The sequence below is a fragment of the Schistocerca cancellata genome, chromosome 3 (genome assembly GCF_023864275.1).
Source record: "Schistocerca cancellata isolate TAMUIC-IGC-003103 chromosome 3, iqSchCanc2.1, whole genome shotgun sequence".
Lineage (NCBI taxonomy): Eukaryota > Metazoa > Arthropoda > Insecta > Orthoptera > Acrididae > Schistocerca > Schistocerca cancellata.
The window spans coordinates 690,573,760-690,593,026 of NC_064628.1; the positions used below are offsets into that span (position 1 = coordinate 690,573,760).

At 40.4% G+C, this 19,267-nt stretch overlaps 1 protein-coding gene across 2 annotated transcripts in view; it reads left to right on the plus strand.

Annotated features, from left to right (window-relative positions):
• The window catches only part of LOC126175676 (serine-rich adhesin for platelets), a 140,290-nt gene that overhangs the window by 55,798 nt on the left and 65,225 nt on the right, over positions 1-19,267 (plus strand). For both annotated transcript variants that reach the window (XM_049922600.1, XM_049922601.1), the window contains exons 7-8: positions 7,556-7,781; positions 17,603-17,782. In XM_049922600.1, the coding sequence (XP_049778557.1) occupies positions 7,556-7,781; positions 17,603-17,782 (406 nt within the window). The remainder of the gene's footprint in view (positions 1-7,555; positions 7,782-17,602; positions 17,783-19,267) is intronic.

Sequence of the window (19,267 nt, forward strand, 5' to 3'; positions counted from 1 at the left end):
TTTACAATCAGTTTAAACTTCATCTGTAAGTCCTCTATGTTCATCATATTGGAACTAAATGTAGGATTGTAAAAACTGCTTATCTGCTCTTTTTGGCATAAATACTCTCTTCTAACCTTCTTGATGGATTTATTAACTTCAGTAAACATTGTCACTATGATGACACCATGATCACAAATCCTGTCTCTATACTGTCACTGCCCATAAGGTCAAATCTGTTTGTAGCTGCAATGTCTAAAATATTTCCATTGCATATGGTGTGTTGAATTAGCCACTCAAGAGAGTTTTTAGAAAATGTGTTCAGAACTGCTTCAAGACTGTCTGTCTGTGCCACATGCAATGAATCCATAAACATCCCAGTTTATACTTGCTAGGTTTAAGTCACCTCCAACTAATATTGCATGACTGACATATTCCTGCGCTATTGGACATAGAATTTTTTTGAATGGTTGTATAGCTGTTATGGTGGAATCTATTGGCCAGTAAAAATATCCGATGTTTAATTTGATTTCACTTAGGCCAGTTACTTTTGTCCAAATAACTTCACAATTAGACTTGAGTTCAATCTCAATAGAGACAGTATTTTTTTTAATCCAGTGAACACTCCCCCACTTATGGTGTATAACCCGTCTTTCTGATGTATGTTCTGTGTCTCATTAAATATTTTGGACGTTCTTAGAATTATTTGAAAATTACATCTTTCCTGAAGGGCAGTAAATTTAGGAACTTTGTTATGAATGCTTCAGAAATGTACTGTTAACATTTTGACAGACAAAGTGCATTTACTGTGTGCACGATTTGATTGTGATCACTGATCACTGCATATCAACTGGTGACCATTCGTCAGGGGACCTCAAGCTATCGCCTAGCACTAAAAAAATAAAATAGAAAAAAGTTCATTGCATAAGTACTTGGCTGCCTGAGTAACTGCATCCTGTCTGCAGTGCTCTCCTGACCTGTCAGTGAGAATCCTACAGTTCTCTGCCACACAACGCAGATCCAGAAATCAGTAGCCAAGACCATCGATGAATCGATGCAGCCTTTGACTGACCCTCCACTTGTCTCCAAACCAAAAGACCCCAGTCATGAGTAAGGACTTTACCCCTTTTCCCAATTGCCTGTACAAACTGAGAATGTAAATAGAACCCAAGCAACAGGTATCATTAGTGCCAACATGAGCCACAGCCTGCGGACGACTTTCGATAGTCACATGCAGGGCCTCCTCCAAATCTAGGATGAGGCCCTGCAGTAGACATATCAAACATATATTGGATTTCTTTTCAGCCCTGGAAACTATTTTGCTGATGGCCTTCATAATACACCAAACATTGGAAATCCCGATGACTAGTTAACCTCTTGCCATGTGTTCCTGTGTGCATCCTGCTGAAGTAGTGGCCAACTGTCCACTCACAGCATAAACAGGTGAAGCCACACAGCCAGTCCCCACATAGACTTTCTGCCACAAGCAACATGAATGTACTACAACCCAATGCTCACTTTGCAGTGAAGGTGAATACCCCATGTTGGGTATGCTGTAAGGCACCTTGGTAGCAGAGACTGTGGTTATAGCAAGTAACACCTGTGGTGTTGGCCTATGTGTTGTGCCAGATTCTCCACACCCCCAGGGCAGTAGGCTGCAGACAGCTGATTGTGGCCTACACTATCCTTAGCTGTTCGCAAATTGTGGGCAGCTTCTCTTATGGCACACTGCATGCACATGACCTATTCATCCTACTACAACTAATTAAACTGTAAAAACACACAAAGAAATGTAATATTTAACTAGTTATTCTCCTGAAGTATCTCAAGTGACAGCTGGCACATGACTGTGGTACCTCCAATGGTTGGTAGTTTTTCAAAACAAATGCCAACTGCACTAGAGGGCATGTGAATCTATACTACACAGTTAACTAAAACGTGGGACTACACCTCTTACATACTCAAACATACAAGAAATTTAACAATTAAACTGTAAAAGCATGCATAAAAAGCTAGTTTTAACTTTCTATTCTCCTGATGCATCACAAATGGCAGCTGGTGCCTGACTGACGTGGTTTGTTTGGTGCCTCAGCAGTTGGAAAGGTGCTGTTTGAGTCACCCCAGCACCAAGCAAGGTGCATGCTGTGTTTTTCACATTTGGAGATATGGGTGCGAACATAACACCTGTGGACGCAGGGGTTGACTTGATATTCTCAGGTGGGAGGGGAATGATTGGTGCCACTTCTGGAGCCCAACAGTTCATGGATCCCTGTTTGGAAAGTTAGTCTGGTAGTAACATATTGGCCACAAGTTGTAAGTTGCCCTTTCTGCTGTTGGGTGGATTCATCTTCCTTTTCAAGTATGTGAAAAGGGCTAGCTAACGAGTGGGGACCATCATTGGACACAAGTTGTATAAACATAGCACTGAAGCTACGTGTGAGCATCTATTGTGCCTTGCAGGTCAAAGGTGTAGTCTGGATGAGATGATCCATGGCCAGCAGCCTCAGACTCTGCTGCATCTCAAGCTTCCACTAACATGGACTGCCACCACTAAACACAATGCAACTATGTCTTGTATCCATAAATGTACATACTCAAGAATAGGGACAGCATTGTATTCATAGTACTGTTTTCTCTGGTGATTAGTAGACCAAATAAAATGATCAGTAATTTGCGGTCTGTTTCTAAGCGGAACTTGGAAATGAAAAAATAAAGGTGAAACGTCTTCATGTTGTAAACATGCCCTTTGAAATACATTGATTGTGTCTTCTGGTTAGGATATTGCAAGATATTCTGAGTACCAGTATTTGTTAGCTAATTTAGCATTTCCAGGTGCATATGTAGATCCCCTACCCCCATGAACCATGGACCTAGCCGTTGGCGGGGAGGCTTGCGTGCCTCAGCGATACAGATGGCCGTACCATAGGAGCAACCGCAACGGAGGGGTATCTGTTGAGAGGCCAGACAAACGCGTGGTTCCTGAAGAGGGGCAGCAGCCTTTTCAGTAGTTGCAGGGGCAACAGTCTGGATGATTGACTGAGGTCTTGCAACACTAACCAAAACGGCCTTGCTGTGCTGGTACTGCGAACGGCTGAAAGCAAGGGGAAACTACAGCCGTAATTTTCCCCGAGGGCATGCAGCTTTACTGTATAGTTAAATGATGATGACATCCTCTTGGGTAAAATATTCCAGAGGTAAAATAGTCCCCCATTCGGATCTCCGGGTGGGGACTACTCAAGAGGACGTTGTTATCAGGAGAAAGAAAACTGGTGTTCTACGGATTGGAGCGTGGAATGTCAGATCCCTTAATCAGGCAGGTAGGCTAGAAAATTTAAAAAGGGAAATGGATAGGTTAAAGTTAGATATAGTGGGAATTAGTGAAGTTTGGTGGCAGGAGGAACAAGACTTTTGGTCAGGAGAATACAGGGTTATAAATACAAAATCAAATAGGGGTAATGCAGGAGTAGGTTTAATAATGAATAAAAAACATAGGAGTGCGGGTAAGCTACTACCAACAGCATAGTGAATGCATTATTGTGGCCAAGATAGACACGAAGCCCATGCCTGCTACAGTAGTACAAGTTTATATGCCATCTAGCTCTGCAGATGATGAAGAAATTGATGAAATGTATGATGAGATAAAAGAAATTATTCAGGTAGCGAAGGGAGATGAAAATTTAATAGTCATGGGTGACTGGAATCCGATAGTAGGAAAAGGGTGAGAAGGAAACATAGTGGGTGAATATGGATTGGTGGAGAGAAATGAAAGAGGAGGCCGTCTGGTAGAATTTTGCACAGAGCATAACTTAATCATAGCTAACACTTGGCTCAAGAATCATAAAAGAAGGTTGTGTACATGGAAGAATCCTGGAGATACTAGAAGGTATCAGACAGATTATATAATGGTAAGACAGAGATTTAGGAACCAGGTTTTAAATTGTAAGACATTTTCAGGGGCAGATGTGGACTCTGACCACAATCTATTGGTTATGAACTGTAGATTAAAACTGAAGAAACTGCAAAAAGGTGGGAATTTAAGGAGATGGGACCTGGATAAACTGACTAAACCAGAGGTTGTACAGAGTTTCAGGGAGAGCATAAGGGAACAATTGACAGGAATGGGGGAAAGAAATACAGTAGAAGAAGAATGGGTAGCTCTGAGGGATGAAGTAGTGAAGGCAGCAGAGGGTCAAGTAGGTAAAAAGATGAGGGCTAGTAGAAATCCTTGGGTAATAGAAGAAATATTGAATTTAATTGATGAAAGGAGAAAATGTAAAAACTTAGTAAATGAAGCATGCAAAAGGGAATACAAACGTCTCAAAAATGAGATTGACAGGAAGTGCAAAATGGCTAAGCAGGGATGGCTAGAGGACAAATGTAAGGATGTAGAGGCTTATACTGTGTGAAGAGTTTGACAGAGCACTGAAAGACCTGAGTTGAAACGAGGCCCCGGGAGTAGACAACATTCCATTGGAACTACTGACGGCCTTGGGAGAGCCAGTGCTGACAAAACTCTACCATCTGGTGAGCAAGATGTATGAACAGGTGAAATACCCTCAGACTTCAAGAAGAATATAATAATTCCAATCCCAAAGAAAGCAGGTGTTGACAGATGTGAAAATTACCGAACTATCAGTTTAATAAGTCACAGGTGCAAAATACCAACGCGAATTCTTTACAGACAAATGGAAAACCTGGTAGAAGCCGACCTCGGCGAAGATCAGTTTGGATTCCGCAGAAATGTTGGAACACGTGGGGCAATACTGACCCTACGACTTATCTCAGAACTAGATTAAGAAAAGGCAAACCTACGTTTCTAGCATTTGTAGACTTAGAGAAAGCTTTTGACAATGTTGACTGGAATACTCTCTTTCAAATTGTGAAGGTGGCAGGGGTAAAATACAGGGAGCGAAAGGCTATTTACAATTTGTACAGAAACCAGATGGCCGTTATAAGTGTCGAGGGGCATCAAAGGGAAGCAGCGGTTGGGAAGGGAGTGCGACAGGGTTGTAGCCTCTCCCCGATGTTATTCAATCTGTATATTGAGCAAGCAGTAAAGGAAACAAAAGAAAAATTCGGAGTAGGTATTAAAGTCCATGGAGAAGAAATAAAAACGTTGAGGTTCGCCGATGACATTGTAATTCTGTCAGAGACAGCAAAGGACTTGGAAGAGCAGTTGAACGGAATGGACAGTGTCTTGAAAGGAGGATATAAGATGAACATCAACAAAAGCAAAACGAGGATAATGGAATGTAGTCGAATTAAGTCGGGTGATGCTGAGGGAATTAGATTAGGAAATGAGACACTTAAAGTAGTAAAGGAGTTTTGCTATTTGGGGAGCAAAATAACTGATGATGGTCAAAGTAGAGAGGATATAAAATGTAGACTGGCAATGGCAAGGAAAGCGTTTCTGAAGTAGAGAAATTTGTTAACATCGAGTATTGATTTAAGTGTCAGGAAGTCATTTCTGAAAGTATTTGTATGGAGTGTAGCCATGTATGGAAGTGAAACATGGATGATAAATAGTTTGGACAAGAAGAGAATAGAAGCTTTCAAAATGTGGTGCTACAGAAGAATGCTGAAGATTAGATGGGTAGAGCACATAACTAATGAGGAGGTATTGAATAGAATTGGGGAGAAGAGGAGTTTGTGGCACAACTTGACAAGAAGAAAGGACCGGGTAGTAGAACATGTTTTGAGGCATCAAGGGATCACAAATTTAGCATTGGAGGGCAGCGTGGAGGGTAAAAATCGTAGAGGGAGACCAAGAGATGAATACACTAAGCAGATTCAGAAGGATGTAGGTTGCAGTAAGTACTGGGAGATGAAAAAGCTTGCACAGGACAGAGTAGCATGGAGAGCAGTATCAGTCCAGTCTCAGGACTGAAGACAACAACAACAACAATGTAGATCCACTTCTCTTAAGCTTGTACATTGTGGACATGCCAAAAACAGAATCAAGGAAGTTTGTTTATGATGATAACTGGGTACTTGCAACAAGGTCTACCTCAATTGAACCGTCAGGAGAAATCCTAAAGGAGGATCTAGATGCAGCGAGAAAGTACTTTTACAAATTGAGACTTCAGCCAAATGCCACAAAAATGGAGGTTTCCTGCTTCCACATAAATAATAATCATCAGAAGAAAACTAACATACAGTTTGAAAACAGTACACTGACTCATAATAAAACACCAAAATACGTGGGGGTAACCCTTGATAGAGGTCTATCTTACAGAGAACATCTAACAAAAATAGCAAACACAGTGAAAACAAGAAACATCATCATTCAAAAGCTATTTGGTACAAAATGGGGAGCATTCGTGTCCACCCTACATTCTTCTGCTCTGGGCCTTGTCTTCTCAGTCACTGAATATTGTGCCTCAGTTTGGTTACACAGCCCATATGCACAAAAGACAAATGCCCAACTAAATAATACCATGAGAGTGGTTGCTGGTGTCATTAAATTAGATGCAGGCAATAGTGCCAAACTTACTTAGATGTGCAGTCTTTTCACTGATTGGAGCTACTGTTGATATTGATTTTGCTAGTGGTTCAGTTGTTTCTGTAGCAGTGCCGCCTGCTCCTTGTATCAGTCTTCTTACCATGAGGAATTTCAGCATCTGTGGTATACATTTTTGATACAACTTTTCCTCATTACCACCAATAGCACCTATTTCGAAAAGCGGTGTACTACACCACAGTTTACATGCACATACACAAAAAAATATAAAACAAGCTCAAAACTTTGAATGGTGAGGTCATCATCAGTGCAGAATAATCAAGATGCAGATGTCAAATCAGTCTGAGAGAGCAAACCAATCCAGAGAATGAACAAGTTGTGTAGTCCCAAACAGCCAGACGAAACTGCGGGCTGTTCTATAGGTATGGAGGTACAGAGATAGTGGCTACTTGCAGCTGTGTTGACGAATGACTATGAGGTTGGTCCACATTATGCTTTGCTATGGGAGTGATTCTGAATACGGTGCCATTTGTAAGACATTTAGCGCCATGTGTTTGGCAGGTTGTGCAACCTTCTATTGGGCTCGGGTACAAGAATTTCATGTTCTCCACTTCTAATTATTTATTTGTATCAATAGATTTAATATATTTTCACCTCAGCACTACTATGTTGCTCTTCCCCACACAAAGCATTAGTACAACAACTGCTCTTCTTTTATTTACATTTCATTTCTCCTGTTAGCAAATAATGTAGGTCCCATACCTGACACACATGTTGAAGGATGCTAGGAGAGCAACTAAAATATTATGAAAAACAACATTACCTTAGCTACAAACTTGAAAATCCAGAGATTATAGTGTTTTTTAGAAAGCCTGAAAAATAACTCCAGATTTTTTATTTCCATTAATATTTTTCAGCACTTGTAATTTTGTCACTGTTGTTTTATTTTTATTTCTCTTTTATATTCTTCTACTTTATCTTTCTTTAATTAAGTGCTTTCTTGTGCAATTATTTATTGATATATTCATGTGTTATTAACCAATCACCCTGTTGTATCTATTCTCTAAAGTAAAAATCATACAATATTTATGCAGCCTGTGTATTTGTTTATTGCAGGTTCTGCCATTTGCAGAACAGCCAGAGTGCAGGATTAAAAGCAAACAAAGACTGGAAACAAATTGAATATGAATGGGAACAGGCTGAAAAGGAAGAAGAAGAAATGAAGAAACATTCCCAAAGAATTCTCAACCGAGTAAATGACTGCTCCATCACAGGTTCACGCACAGTGATACATCTTGGCGAGAATGGGATTACCACGTGCATTGAGAAAATAGCTCAGAATGTAATTACAAATCTTTCACAAATAATTACACAGACATGTAAATTTTGCATTCAGAATTTTCACTTTGTTTATGATGGCTGCAAACAGAAGTATCATCTTTCACAAATAATTACACAGACATGTAAATTTTGCATTCAGAATTTTTACTTTGTTTATGATGGCTGCAAACAGAAGTATCATCTCTATCCATTGCATTCCAGCATAAATAACAATTACAGTTTGGCTGAAGAAAAACAGTCTACATCCTACATGATTTACAAAAGCTCAGTGCATATCTCTGTCAGTTGAAATTTGGAGCTGTTAATTGAAAGAAAAGCTCTCTGCACTTGAAAGCATGAAGTTGCACAATGCTAATAACATTAATAATCTTTAAATAAATTGTACTTATTATCATCCCCCCCCCTCCCCCAGAGCAGAGTTCTACAGTGATATTTATTCTGCTGATATGAACTCATACCATAATTCTGCAAACTATAAACTACCCTCAGAATTGCATATATCCACTTCAGTATCTAAAATCTTTTGCTGAAACCTGGTAGAAAATCCCCCTCTTAGTGCTGCTATATGTTATGCTGTTATTTTATTCTGATATCTCACTAACTTCTCAAAAACCTATATCAGAATGATGCATGAAGCACAGAGACATGTAATGGGTGACTGCATTCACAGGAATGTCAGAGTTTTCACTCTTTTTGTAGCAAAAGTACACACATTCACACATATGCGCTCACACACACACACACACACACACACACACACACACACACACAAATGGAAGGGGTTGGGGGGAAGGAAGGAAGGAGAGGAAGATAAAAAAAATAATGAAGTTGTATGGGATGAATGGCTGGCAGACCTCAAAGGGCCGTTTCAGCTGCCTAATTGGAAACATTTACACTAACCTTCATATCCATAGGCATCTTTCCTTTGCGAAGTATGAGTATTGTGTATGTAAGTGTATATTTTAAGTATATGTGATTTGATGGGTGTGCGTGTGTGTAGTGTAGCGTCATGTTTTTTTTTTTGGAGATAATGAGAGAAGGGAGAGGGTGGAGCCCAGTGCTGACTGATAGCCTACTCTTGAGACCACTGAGGGCACACGACACACTGCACGAAGTATGGAATTTAATCCAGGACATTTGGTGCAAAGGCAGGTGGTTGAGGACTGCATGCCTGCCCCCCCCCCCCCACCCCCCCGCCACCACCCTCCCTCCTGTCTCCTCTACCATAAAGACAAAGGGGAAAATGTCAATAGCACACTGCATACCTGGATGGTCCAATCCAAGCACTAGCCATGCACAACAGTGCTTGACTTTGGTGATCTGATGGGAACTGGTGTATCAATCTCAGCATGGCCATTGACAGAGAGGTAGGTGGAGACGTAGAGGGAAAAAGAGAGTGGAGAGATTTAGAAAAGAGTGGGATGAAAGACGGGGCCAGGAGGGGGGAGAGGTAGAAAGAGAGAGAGAGAGAATGCTCACATGCAAGCATTCTATCCCTCTTTCCTTCACCAATCAACACCATCACTCTCCTCTCTCCCCCCACTCTTTTGACCCCATTCTCTCTCTCTCTCTCTCTCTCTCTCTCTCTTACTGTTTACTACCCCTCTCCCTTTTGGATGACAATCCCATGTGAATGTCCCTTGTGATCATTCCCTCATCTCCGTCAACTGTGGAGACCACCATTCTCCCTGTTCATCACACTGCACTGTTCTTTCAGAGAGAGAAAAAAAACAAGAATATAACGTTCTGGACAGACTGACATACCAAAAGGCCAAGAAAAAGGAGCATCTACATCCTGCATACATCACAATGTTGTACGCTGCACTTATTATGGCATTGCCCTCTCTGCCAACGGTATTCTCTTCCATTACGCATCCTACAGCAAGCCTTCCGGTCCAATCAAATGGGCCTTCTTGCATGATGGTTGGGGGCTCTTTTCTGCTGCTTCCCCTGCACCCACTTTGGGAGCAACAGCTCCTCACCCTTGGGGACACTGATCCACATCCTCCAGGTGGAAACTCATCACCCTTGTCTGGCTTCTCACCTCAGGAAGGGGTCCTTCAGGACACTCCCCTCTGAGGTTTTTGCTGGTTTGCGAGAGGATATCAGCGAGTCACTGAAGGAGCCACAGTCCACTGGTTGTAGGGCTTCACAATCTTCTTCAGTCACAGAAACTAATTCAGAGAAGCCCTCCTGGTTACCAAAACCCCCTAAAGAAAAGAAAGACAAAGAGAAGTGTCCCAAGGTGAAGGAAATTCTGGTGGCTCCCACACCACAGATTCCATATGTTGTTTTTCTGTGGCCAAGGCAGTGATCATGGTGGCCCCTGAGGCTCCAGATCACACCACGCAATGTGTCTCAGGTGATCCTGGGACATAACCTGCATCCTTGGTCCCTTCACACCTCCACAGTTTACCAACAGCATGATTCTCCAGTGGAATTGTAGTTATTTTTTCCACCATCTGGCTGAGCTACAATGTCTCTTAAGATCCTCCCCTGCTTTTTGCATTGCCCTTAGGAAACTTGGTTTCCAGCATTGAGGACTGCTGCCACTCATGGCTACTGGGGATATTTTAAGAACTGTGCCGGTAATGATAGGGTGTCGGTGGAGTTTGCACATATGTTAGAAATTCTGTATATAGCGAACTTCTGCCTCTTCATGCAGCTTTGGAGGCCGTGGCTGTTCAGGTAATGGCATTTCAGGATTTTACCAACTGTAAAGTTTATCTCCCTCTCAATGGTGAAGTTCCTTAGAACATACTGTCTTCATTGATTTCTCAGCTCCAACTACTCTTCCTAATTGTGGGCGACTTCAGTGCCCATAGCCTTTTGTGGAGTGGAACCACAAAAGGCACAAAGATATTGAAAACTTACTGGCAGATTTCAACATCTGTCTCTTGGATGATGGTGCTGCCACTTGCTTCATTATGGCACAAGGGACTTACTTGGCATTGTTATTTCTATTTGCAGTCCTGGTCCCCTCCTATCCATCCATTGGAGGGTCCACAATGACTTGTGTTGTAGTGACCATTTCCCAATATTCCTGTCTCCCCCTTGGCATCACTCTTGTGGACACCCATATCGATGGGCTCTCCACGATGCTGAATGGGATGCTTTCACCTCCACTGTTGTTCTGAGCTTCCCTGCAAATGGAGGCACGGAAGTGTCTGTCCAGAATCCAACAGCAGCCATTGTATCAGCAGCCAACTTAGTGACCCCCTGTTCTTCGGGATGACCCCCATCGAAATGGATGGAACTCGGAAACTGATGAGGCTGGACAGGTTTTCAAGTGCCATAAGTGGCATCCATTGATTGAGCATCTTGTTGCCTTTAAAATCTCCATGCCCACATCCACCACTTAATAAAATGAAGGAAGAATGCTGGGAACAGTACATTTCAACCATTGGATCATGTATGCCACCTTTGCACATTTGGGTCCTCTATGCATACCACATCCACAAAAAATACTCAAGCACCTCTCAGTGGATTGTCAATGTCATCTCCTTACCATCTGTAACTGTATCTGGAGCAAGGGAGAACTCCCATTTCAGTGGTTCGAGATCATCATCATCCCGGTATTGAAACTGGGTAAGCATACCCTAGAAATGGACAGCTATTGCCAAATTAGTCTCACTAATGTTCTCTGTAACCCAATTAGTCTCACTAATGTTCACCATAACTTGCTCAGATGCATGGTGAGCCAGCAGCTGTGTTGCCTCCTTAAGTCTCAGGCCCTTTTGGGTCCATCTCAAGATGGTTTTCGCCAAGGTTGTTCCACTGCTCATAATTTGGTTTGTCTGGAGTCTACCATCTGGACATCTTGTGACCATGGTTAATACCTTATTGCTTCTTTGACCTACAAATTCACATGGTGACATCTTATCTTTGCTACATAATATGAGTAGGGTCTCTGTGGCCCACTTCCAATTTTTTTCCAGAATTTCTTGTCACACCATACTTTCCATGTTCGAGTTGATGCTTCTTACGGTAACCCCCTCCCCCCCTCCCTCCCTCCCCATATCCAAGAGAATGGTGTCCTGCAGGGCTCTATAATAAGTGTCCCTCTCATATTTGTAGCCATCAGTCATCTAGCAGCAGCTGTAGGGTCTTTAGTATCACTCTCCTTGTATGCCAACGATTTTTTGCTCCTCTGGTGTTGCTGAACCCCTACAGCAGGACACCATTCTAAAGGTGCAGTCATGGGCCCTTACCCACATCTTTTAGTTTTCTGCCATCAAGACTCTTGTAATGCACTTCTGTTTCCATTGTTCTGTTCATCCACAAAATTGAACTTTACCTCAATGAGCTATTACTCAGTGTCGTGGAGACTTATTGCTTTTTTGGAACTGATCTGTAATGCCCAGATGATGTGGCTTCCGCATCATCACCAACTTAAGCAAAGGTTCTGGCTACAACTTAATACACTTGGCTGCCTCAGGAACACCAGCTGGGATGCAGACCACACTACAGATGCATTCATAAACAACAAAGAACCTATGATTATCAAAGAAATTAAGTGCTAATACTAAATATACAAATTAATACTTTCTCAATTGTAGAACACTAAAATAAATGTATGTCTAGAACATTGATTTATAATGAGTTACAATTTAACAAAATTTTATTGGGTAATCAGTCAGTATCAAAAAAGCAGTGTTACTGAAATTGGCTCATTCAGCAGGTGTTCTGAAACTTTTGGAGATATGAGGGGGGACCCAAAAGAAACTGGATTGTTGTCATAAAAAATTTATTGATGAACCTTTTTACAAAATTACTTCAGTCACCTTCAAAATACTCTCCATTACATGTGATGCACTTTTCCCATGTTGGAAGCATGTTTGGAACTCTTCAAGTTTGATATTGTCCAGTGCCCTTTGCGAAGCTGTTTTTACCACCTCCACATCATCATAACGCTCCCCTATTAGCATTTTTTTCATTTGTGGAAATAGGAAAAAGTTGCAAGTTCTGCCGAATACAGAGCTTGGGGAATGACAGACCACCTCTGAGATGCCAAATAGTGGGTCACTTGTAAGGCCATGTGTGCTGGAGTGTTGTCGTGATGCAGAAACCAGTCACCTGATTGCCAAAGTTCCGGGCATTTTCTCCTCGCATCCTCTCGCAGACACCTTAAAACATCCAAGTAAAAGTGCTGGTTAACAATCTGTCCAGGGGGTATGAATTCCCAATGCACAGTTCCACGAACATAAAAAAAGACAATGATCATCGTCTTCACATTTGACTTCACTTGCCTTGCCTTTTTGGTCTGGGAGAGTTGGGAGTCCTCCACTGGCTTGATGCTTGCTTGGTTTCTGGGTCATACCCATAACACCAACTCTCATCCCCTGTAATGACTTTGTGCAAGAAGTTTGGATCACGTGCAATCTCTGTTTTCAAGTCCTGACACACATTCATGCGGATGGTTTTTTGCTCCTGTGTGAGAAGGCATGGAACAAATTTAGCAGCAACACGTCTCATGTGCAAATCCTCACCCAAAATCCGCTGGCACAAGCTCCAACTGATTCCTGTCTCTGCTGAAATTTGGTCAATCATTTGGCGACGATCCTCATTGATCTTTTGGTGGACCTATTCAATGTTCTCCTCATTTTGTGATGTTGAAGGGTGTCCAGAATGAGCTTGGTCTTCAACACACATCTCTCCACGTTTAAAGTGCCCAAGCCACTTGAAGGTCTCTACTAACACCATCTAGCATGAGAACCCTGCACTACGTCTATGAGTGGCAGCGCCCTCGGAGTCCGGTTTCTTTTGGGTCCCCCCTCGTATACATTGTTGTACCTGACAGTGTTCCAATCTCACAGTTTAAGTAAGTAAAGCCTCACCCTTGTTTCCAGAAAAGAAAATATATTGTTGTGCTAGAGAGAAAACAATATCTCAGTGACAGAAGACATTACCAAGCAAGAAATGCTAGTTGACACAAATGTACATAAGTTTGTGTACACTGTTGACCAAATTTTAAAAGAATAGGTGGTTCTTGTTGTATGAGTACCTCAATACCACTGCACCCTGAATCCAACCAAACTGATGTACAGTTGCATAAAAGAAGTGACTGTTAAAGGCTAAGCAAAAGCATTTGTGTATTTTAAAACAGAGAAAAGGAACAATGTCAGTGCTAATTCTTCAATGCAGTGGAAACTTGAAAAGATTGTGACACAAATTGTGACTGACAGAGCAACATTTATTACTTATAACCATAACAATACTTTGTGTACTTTTCAAAGCTCAAAGGTTTTAATATGTAAAATAACATTCAGCGTGCAAACTAATAGTAGGCTACAGAGTGATGTGTATAAACAAATGGTATTGAGTGTCACATTTGAGGAAACATGTAGTTGCTGTCACCAGTTGTGTCATAGCGAAGAACTTGAAACTTTCAGCACAGGTCAGGAGCATGTATAGGAACTATCGCTCAAGTTTAAAAGAATAGTTGATCATGCACTGGGTAGATATGTATTCAGTAGAACAGTTCATAATGGGATGAAACCTCCATGATATGCAGCCACTGCAAATAAACTTCTAAAGAAACAGAAATTACTGTAAAATAGATGTAAAACAAAGCATAGGGCTGTAGATAGATAGGCTGAATTAAATGTGTTTAGCTGTCTTGAGAGCAATGCATGAAATGTGTTTGGCTGTCTTGAGAGCAATGCATGATGTATTCAATGACTACTATAGCAGAATATTGTCAAATGACATTTCACAATATCTAAAGAAGTTCTGGTCATGTATAAAAGCTGTTAGGGGCACCAAAGTTAGTGTCCAGTCCCTAGTGAATGAGACAGGAACTGAAATTGAGGGTAGCAAAACAATAACTGAAATGCTTAACTCTGTTTTCAAATGTTCCTTTACTAATGAAAACCAAGGACAATTGCCCCAATTTAATCCTCATACAATGGAAAAGGTGAATGAAATAACTATTAGTGTCAGTGGTGTTAAGAAACACCCGAAATTGTAAAAACTGAACAAAGCTCCAGGCCCCAATGGTATCCATGTCAGATTCTACACTGAATTTGTAACTGAGTTAGCCCCTCTTCTAACTATAGTCTATTGTAGATCCCTCGAGCAAAAATCCGTGCCCAGTTCTTCAAAAAAATGCACAGGTCACACCTGTCCACAGAAGGGTTGTAGAAGTGATCCACAAAACTACAGAATCTTAGAACATATTCTGAGCTCAAATGTCATGAGATATCTTAAACACAATGACCTTCTCAGTCCCATCCAGCATGGATTTCAAAAACACCGATCATGTGAAAACCAACTCACTCTATTCTCACATGACGTACTGAAAGCTTTGGATCAAGGCAACCAGGTAGATGCAGTGTTTCTTGATTTTTGAAAAGGTTCTAACTCTGTACCATGCTTATGCTTATTCTCTAAAGTATGATCATAAGGGGTATCAAGTGAAATTTGTGACTGAATTGGGGACTTTTCAGCAGGGAGGACACAGCATGTTATCTTGGATGGAGAGTCATCATTGATGTAGAAGTAACTTTTGGTGTGCCCCAGGGAAGTGTGTTGGAACTTTTGCTGCTCATGTTGTATATTAATGACCTTGCAGACAATATTAGTAGTAAAATCAAACATTTTGCAGATGGTGCAGTTAGCTATAATAAATTACTATCTGAGAGAGCTGCATGAATATTCAGTCATATCTTGATAAGATTTCAACGTGGTGCAGAGATTGACAGTTTGCTCTAAATGTTCATAAATGTAAAGTTTTGAACTGCAAAAAGTGAAAAAACATAGTATCCTATGGCTATAATATCAATTAGTCTCTGTTGGAATTGGCCATCTCATACAAATATCTGAGTGTAACACTTTTAGGGATATGAAATGGAATGACCACATAGCTTCAGTCATAGCAGACTTTGGTTTATTGGAGAATACTGGGGAAATGTGATCAGTTTACAAAAGAGATTGCTTTCAAATCACCTGTGCGACTGGTTCTAAAATATTGCTTAAGTACCAGGCAGGACTAACAGGGGATATTGAACCTATACAGAGAAGGGCAGCCTGAATGGTCACAGGTTTGTTTAATCTGGGGGAGAGTGTCACAGAGATACTGAAGTAACTGAACTGGCAGACTCTTGGAGACAGACATTAACTATCTTGAGAAAGTTTATTAACAAAGTTTCAAGAACCAGCTTTGAATGATTACTCTAGGAATATACTACAACCCCTACATATCACTTACATGCAGGTTCTGAGGATAAGATTGGAATAATTACTACACACACACAGATGTTCAAACAATCATTCTTCCTGTGATTTCTAGGCGAATGGAACAGGAAGAAACACTAATAACTGCTACAGTGGGACATACCCTCTGACCTGCACCTTGCAGTGGTTTGCATAGTATAGATATATTCCAGTATCAAACATTTTAGTTGGATTACATGTACAGGTTACTTCAACATTGGCCTCTATAATGAGAAATGAAGCTCCTTTTTTTTATGGAAAATTCATGAGATTCAGTGAGTGTTGGATCTAGCAGAACCATCAACTGAATTTTTTTAACTGAGTTTATTCATTCCAATCAATGTTAATAATTGTTGCAAATTTCTGTAATGCAAATCTGTTTCTGTTTTGCTTTCTATAATAAATTGAACTTCACAAAGTAACAATGATAAACAACATGATTGTGTCCCCCAGGATCTTTATTTTGGAGTTGATTTTATTTTTATTTGGCTCTGTGAATTAAGTTATTTACAAGAGTTGTGTATGTAATTTCAAACAAATCAAGCAAAGCAGTAATACTGCATATTTTTTCTATATGTGAAATTTTACGTACAGATACAAATTTGGTTATGTGCTGTGGACACTTGGTAGAATTTATATTGTCAACAATATTGGTACAAGGAAAGTAATATATGAACAATATTGCATGAGATCCTTTAAATATGGATACTAATTTCATTAGTAGAGGTTGTTGTTATTATCTGAAATGTAAGTTTTGCTTAATAGTAAAGTTAATGTTAAGACTATTTCATAACACTTAAATGTGAGTCATTTTAAACATTTTTGGAAGGTGACTGTCAACATCCATTAGGTAATGTATTAAATGCGTATTTGAACCATCAGCTGTTTTTAATTTAAACCCAAATATCTACCGGTTCCAGTACTGTATGCATTTAGTATTCATATGTTTGCTTTTAAAGTCATTTGTCATGTATTTTCATTCATGGTATGCACTGCACATTATAAGTAATGAATAATGCAATGTGGTGGCTTAAAACATTGTAACGCTCATCCGTGAAGATAGTCCAAGACTGAAACTGGTAGATATTTGGGTTTAAAATAAAAACAGCTGGTGGTTCAAACATGCATTTTATGCATTAATATCATTTTATTGAAACATGTGTAGTATTAAGTTTCAGTCTTGCAAACTGTTTGTGTTAATAAATCTTCAGGTTGGTGCAGGCAAGAAATGCATATAGCAGGGATTTAGCATACCTTATATAGAAATGTTTGTATGCTTTGAAGCGTGTGTTGTGCAAAGCTCAGGTGTTTCAAATGCAACACAACATTAAATCATGTAATTATTTTGACATTCATCATTGTTTCTCCATCCAGCAAAACATTTTTCAGTAGAGTTGCTGCAACAGAGTTTTTTTTATTACAATAATAATACCAGTGCCTTGATTTATTATTTTACAAATGTTGTTGTTGCCAGTTTATACAAAATAATGTCCTCAGAGTATCGAGTTCTCTTGATTTCATGATGTAAAATTCACTGTTATACTAAGATGAACAGCCAGAACATTTCATTGTCTAGAGGTTATAATTTGAAGTCTTTTCCTAATGCAGGGAACTGAGCTTACAGCAAAGAGATGTGCTGGGAGAGAATTGCAGCAGCAGCATCAGGATGTAACAACAGTCATTGTTGAAGTCCATCAAAGTGAAACACCTGATGAAGATACAGAGCAAGTGCCCATATGCCCACCACCACCTGCCCCACCAGTAGCACCACTGTTGCTAAGTGACACGGTAAGATTTTTTACGAAGCTATGTCTCTTGACAGTTACTTATGTGAAAGACCGTGTTTTGTATTGAGCTGTGGGAATTAAAAAGTCACTGCATAAGCCTTAGAATAGATTTATAATCAAACACTTGAAGCAAAATGGATAAGTGTACAAATGTTCAGGATTGCCAGGAATAGGAATCATGGTGAGAACTGTCAGTGTTATTGGCATCTAGGATGTTGGAATACAATCTTCATGATGAATTATGCTGGCCTTTCTTGGAAATGCAGTGATTGTCACTAACAAAAAAATGGTTCAAATGGCTCTGAGCACTATGGGACTTAACATCTATGGTCATCAGTCCCCTAGAACTCAGAACTACTTAAACCTAACTAACCTAAGGACATCACACAACACCCAGTCATCACGAGGCAGAGAAAATCCCTGACCCTGCTGGGAATCGAACCCTGGAACCCGGGCGTGGGAAGCGAGAACGCTACCGCACGGCCACGAGCTGCGGACTGTCACTAACACCATATAATACTGAAAGAAGAGTAGCTACTTGTGAAACTTTGAGCTGATTTGGGAACAACACAAGAACAGATAGCACAGTTGCAGTTTGCAGTAGTAATATTAGAGCTAAATTAGGGGACAGGATTACAATCAAGCCTTGAAATTAGTGAAAAGGTTTAGGAGATGTTGCAAGTCTAATACATTCAGTGAAGCTATCTTTAATAGTTTCAGTACTTTGAAGGCCAGCAACAAAAGCATATGAACAGCCCATCAATTTCAGATGTTATTCAACAGTAAAGGCCATTAGACCTAAGCTAAGGCTAGACAGAAAGATGTTCAGAATACCAAGAAGGCCTTATTGTTGGGTAGTAGTCATGGGAGGGAACTGTTAGGACTGGTGTAGAGTAATTTGGGAGACGATTATCAGATAACTAGCGTTTTGGAGTCAAGCACAGAGCTCAGGATGTAGAAAACAAAAATTATTACATACTAACTGGTGGTGCAAGCACCAGTGTGGACTCTAACTTCAGTTATACAATTGAGGATGACATCATACATGATATTGAGAATACTTCTCTCACTAATGTGAAGATCATGTCAATCTGTGAGTGGTATGATAAGCCGTGAATGAACAGTTGTGAAACATTTTAATTCAGAGCTTCAAAAATAGCTCTGGAGTGATGGTTGACTGATACAAGACAGTTGTACCACACACAGCATCGATTGCATCTAAATGCTTGTGATAAGAGGTTATTAAGGTGGCTAACTATCAAGTGTGTCCAGTCTGACCAATGCAGTATCCATCACATTTAAGTGCTTTCCAATTATTTTTCCTAGGCATTTTAAGGGAAATTAGCCCACAAAATATAACTGCAGAGCAAATATAGTTATTCCAAACAGCTATTAGCACAGTGCCATACTGCAGCAAGGACAGTGTCACGTATATTAAAGAACACTTGTTCAGTATCTTCCTTCAAAATCTCAGAACCCTCATCAG